This window comes from Oncorhynchus clarkii, chromosome 7, assembly GCF_045791955.1.
Source record: "Oncorhynchus clarkii lewisi isolate Uvic-CL-2024 chromosome 7, UVic_Ocla_1.0, whole genome shotgun sequence".
NCBI lineage: Eukaryota > Metazoa > Chordata > Actinopteri > Salmoniformes > Salmonidae > Oncorhynchus > Oncorhynchus clarkii.
In genome coordinates, this window is record NC_092153.1 from 83,534,951 (window position 1) to 83,538,869 (window position 3,919).

General features: G+C 42.3%; 1 protein-coding gene across 1 annotated transcript in view; it reads left to right on the forward strand.

Moving 5' to 3' along the window:
• The first annotated feature begins 450 nt into the window (after positions 1 to 450).
• The window catches only part of LOC139412699 (uncharacterized protein in mobD 3'region-like), an 8,347-nt gene continuing 4,878 nt past the window's right edge, over positions 451 to 3,919 (forward strand). The window contains exons 1-2 of the mRNA XM_071159359.1: positions 451 to 513; positions 832 to 918. Of these exons, the coding sequence (XP_071015460.1) occupies positions 451 to 513; positions 832 to 918 (150 nt within the window). The remainder of the gene's footprint in view (positions 514 to 831; positions 919 to 3,919) is intronic.

Genomic DNA, 3,919 nt, shown 5'->3' on the forward strand with positions numbered 1-3,919 from the left:
ATTTATTTAACAAGGAAAGTCAGTTGAAAACAAATTTTTATTGACAATGACGGCCTACCAAAAGGCAAAGGGCCTCCGGCGTGGATAGCGGCGGAGATTAAAAATACAAATATAGAATAAAACACACATCACGACAAGAGAGACAACACACCACTACATAAAGAGAGACCTAAGACAACAACATAGCATGGTAGCAACACAACATGACAACACAGCATGGTAGCAACACAACATGACAACACAGCATGGTAGCAACACAACATGACAACGCAGCATGGTAGCAACACCACATGACAACACAGCATGGTAGCAACACAACATGACAACACAGCATGGTAGCAACACCACAGGGTACAGACATTATTGGGGACAGACAATAGCACAAAGGGCAAGAAGGTAGAGACAACAATACATCACAGAAAGCAGCCACAACTGTCAGTAAGTGGGTCCATGATTGAGTCTTTGAATGAAGAGATGTTCAAGAGAACAGGGTTACAGCAGTGCCTTGCCAAAGTATTCACCACCTTGCCGTTTTTCCTATTTTGTTGCACTACAACCTGTAATTTAAATGGATTTTTATTTGGATTTCAGGTAATGGACATACACAAAACAGTCTACATTGGTGAAGTGAAATGAAAAACATTACTTGTTTAAAAAAAAATACATATATATTTTATTTTAATTAAACATGTATATGTCTTTACCCCCTTTGCTATGAAGCCCCTAAATAAGATCTGGTGCATCCAATTACCTTCAGAAGTCACATAATTAGTTAAATAAAGTCCACCTGTGTGCAATCTAAGTGTCACATGATCTGTCACATGATCTCAGTATATCTACACCTGTTCTGGAAGGCCTCAGAGTCTGCAACACCACCAAGCAAGCGGCACACTGAAGACCAAGGAGCTCTCCAAACAGGTCAGGGACAAAGTTGTGGAGAAGGACAGATCAGGGTTGGGTTATAAAAAAATACCCGAAACTTTGAACATCACACGGAGCACCATAAAATCCATGATTAAAAAATTGAAATGATATGGCACCACAACAAACCTGCCAAGAGAGGGCCCGCCCACCAAAACTCACGGACCAGGCAAGGAGGGCATTAATCAGAGAGGCCACAAAGAGACCAAAGATAACCCTGAAGGAGCTGCAAAGCTCCACAGTGGAGATTGGAGTATCTGTCCATAGGACCACTTTAAGCCGTACTCTCCACAGAGCTGGGCTTTACAGAAGAGTGGCCAGAAAAATGCCATTGCTTTAAGAAAAAAATAAGCAAACACGTTTGGTGTTCGCCAAAAGGCACGTGGGAGACTCCCCAAACATATGGAAGAAGGTACTCTGGTCAGATGAGACAAAAATGTTGCCTTTTGGGCATCAAGGAAAACACTATGTCTGGCACAAACCCAACACCTTTCATCACCCCGAGAACTCCATCCCATCATTCCTTCAATTCTGACCAGTTTCCCAGTCCCTGCAGATGAAAAACATCCCCACAGCATGATGCTGCCACCACTATGCTTCAATGTGGGGATGTTTTTCATTGGCAGGGACTGGGAAACTGGTCAGAATTGAAGTAATGATGGATGGCGCTAAATACGAGGATATTCTTGAGGGAAACCTGTTTCAGTCTTCCAGAGATTTGAGAGTGGGACGGAGGTTCACCTTCCAGCAGGACAATGACACTAAGCATACTGCTAAAGCAACACTCGAGTGGTTTAAGGTGAAACATTTAAATGTCTTGGAATGGCCTAGTCAAAGCCCAGACCTCAATCCAATTGAGAATCTGTGGTATGACTTAAATATTGCTGTACATCAGCGGAACCCATCCAACTTGAAGGAGCTGGAGCAGTTTTGCCTTGAGAAAATCCCAGTGGCTAGATGTGCCAAGCTTATAGAGACACATCTATTTTAATTCCAGGTAGAAAGGCAAAAAAATAGGAAAAATACCTAGAGGGGTGAATACTTTCGCAAGCCACTGTACCGTGCCTGCTGATAGCTGCATCAGACCAAGAAGAACAACCTATCCTTTCCACCCAAAGATAAATACTAAATCAATATCCTGTTCATGCCCCATTATCTAGGAATGTCTTAGGCAGTCTTATACCCAGATCAATTACAGTCTAGATCTGAGCTGCATATCTTACACCGATGATGACAGATCAGTTATAGTCTAACTCTGAGCTGCATATCTTCACTAATGATGACAGATCAGTTATATTCAGTTATAGTCTAACTCTGAGCTGCATATCTTCACTGATGATGACAGATCAGTTATAGTCAGTTATAGTCTAACTCTGAGCTGCATATCTTCACTGATGATGACAGATCAGTTATAGTCAGTTATAGTCTAACTCTGAGCTGCATATCTTCACTGATGATGACAGATCAGTTATAGTCAGTTATAGTCTAACTCTGAGCTGCATATCTTCACTGATGATGACAGATCAATTACAGTCTAACTCTGAGCTGCATATCTTCACTGATGATGACAGATCAGTTATAGTCTAACTCTGAGCTTCATATCTTCACTGATGATGACAGATCAATTACAGTCTAACTCTGAGCTGCATATCTTCACTGATGATGACAGATCAGTTATAGTCTAACTCTGAGCTGCATATCTTCACTGATGATGACAGATCAGTTATAGTCAGTTATAGTCTAACTCTGAGCTTCATATCTTCACTGATGATGACAGATCAATTACAGTCTAACTCTGAGCTGCATATTTTCACTGATGATGACAGATAACAGGAGGAGGATGTGAGAGACAGGAAGGTGAGGAATCTTTCTCTCCCTTTTCAATCTACAGAATACATTATCAATGTGTGTGTGTGTGTGTGTACACGTGTCAGAATGTGTGCCATTGCAAATTGTGTTTGCCATTGCAGAGTCTGTAATTCCTCATTATAAACCAGGCCTGATGCTGCCAACACGTGTTACGCCATCACAGAGGGCCGTGTGTGTGCCAACCAGAAGAGGCTGAGTCCTCCAAGCTGATTTAATCTGTCCCACAATGCATCAGGGATATATCAAGAGCTGATTGGCCAGCACTAGAGCTGCTCTAATGAGAGCTCTGACACAGACACTATGATGGCAGAAATAATATAGACAGCTATGACAGCGCTGTGTGTGTGTGTGTGTGTGTGTGTGTGTGTGTGTGTGTGTGTGTGTGTGTGTGTGTGTGTGTGTGTGTGTGTGTGTAATAGTTTACATGAGAAAGCAATCAGAGGAAAAGTAGCAGCCGGTTGAATTATAAATAATTAAATGACTTTTTAAAATTACATTTAATTGGCTCTAATGACCAATCACAGATTGCCCCTTTAAAGACCATAGACAAGTACCAATGAATTAATATAGACATCGACAGGATTAAAGCCACAGTCTGGGATCTGGCATTGATGCTGAAATCCCTAATCTAGGGATTTCACATGACTGGGAATATAGATATCCATCTGTTGGTCCCAGATTCCTTATACAAAAAAAAGTATAAAGTAGGGGTGTGGATCAGAAAACCAGTCAGTATCTGGTGTGAACACCATTTGCCTCATGCAGAGCGACACATCTCCTTCGCATAGAGTTGATCAGGTGGTTGATTGTAGCCATGCCTTATCATTCTGACACATAAGGTGATGGCACTGGGCCTCAGGATGTCATCACGGTACCTCTGTGCATTCAAATTGCCATCAATAAAATGTAATTGTGTTCGTTGTCCGTAGCTTAAGCCTGCCCATAACATAACCCCACCACTACCATGGGGCACTCTGTTCGCAACGTTGACATCAGCAAACCGCACGCCCACACAAAGCCATCTGTGAAGAGCACACTTCTCAAGCGTGCCAGTGGCCAACAAAGCATTTGCCCACTGAAGTCGGTTACGACGCTGAACTGCAATCAGGTGAAGACCCTGATGAGTACG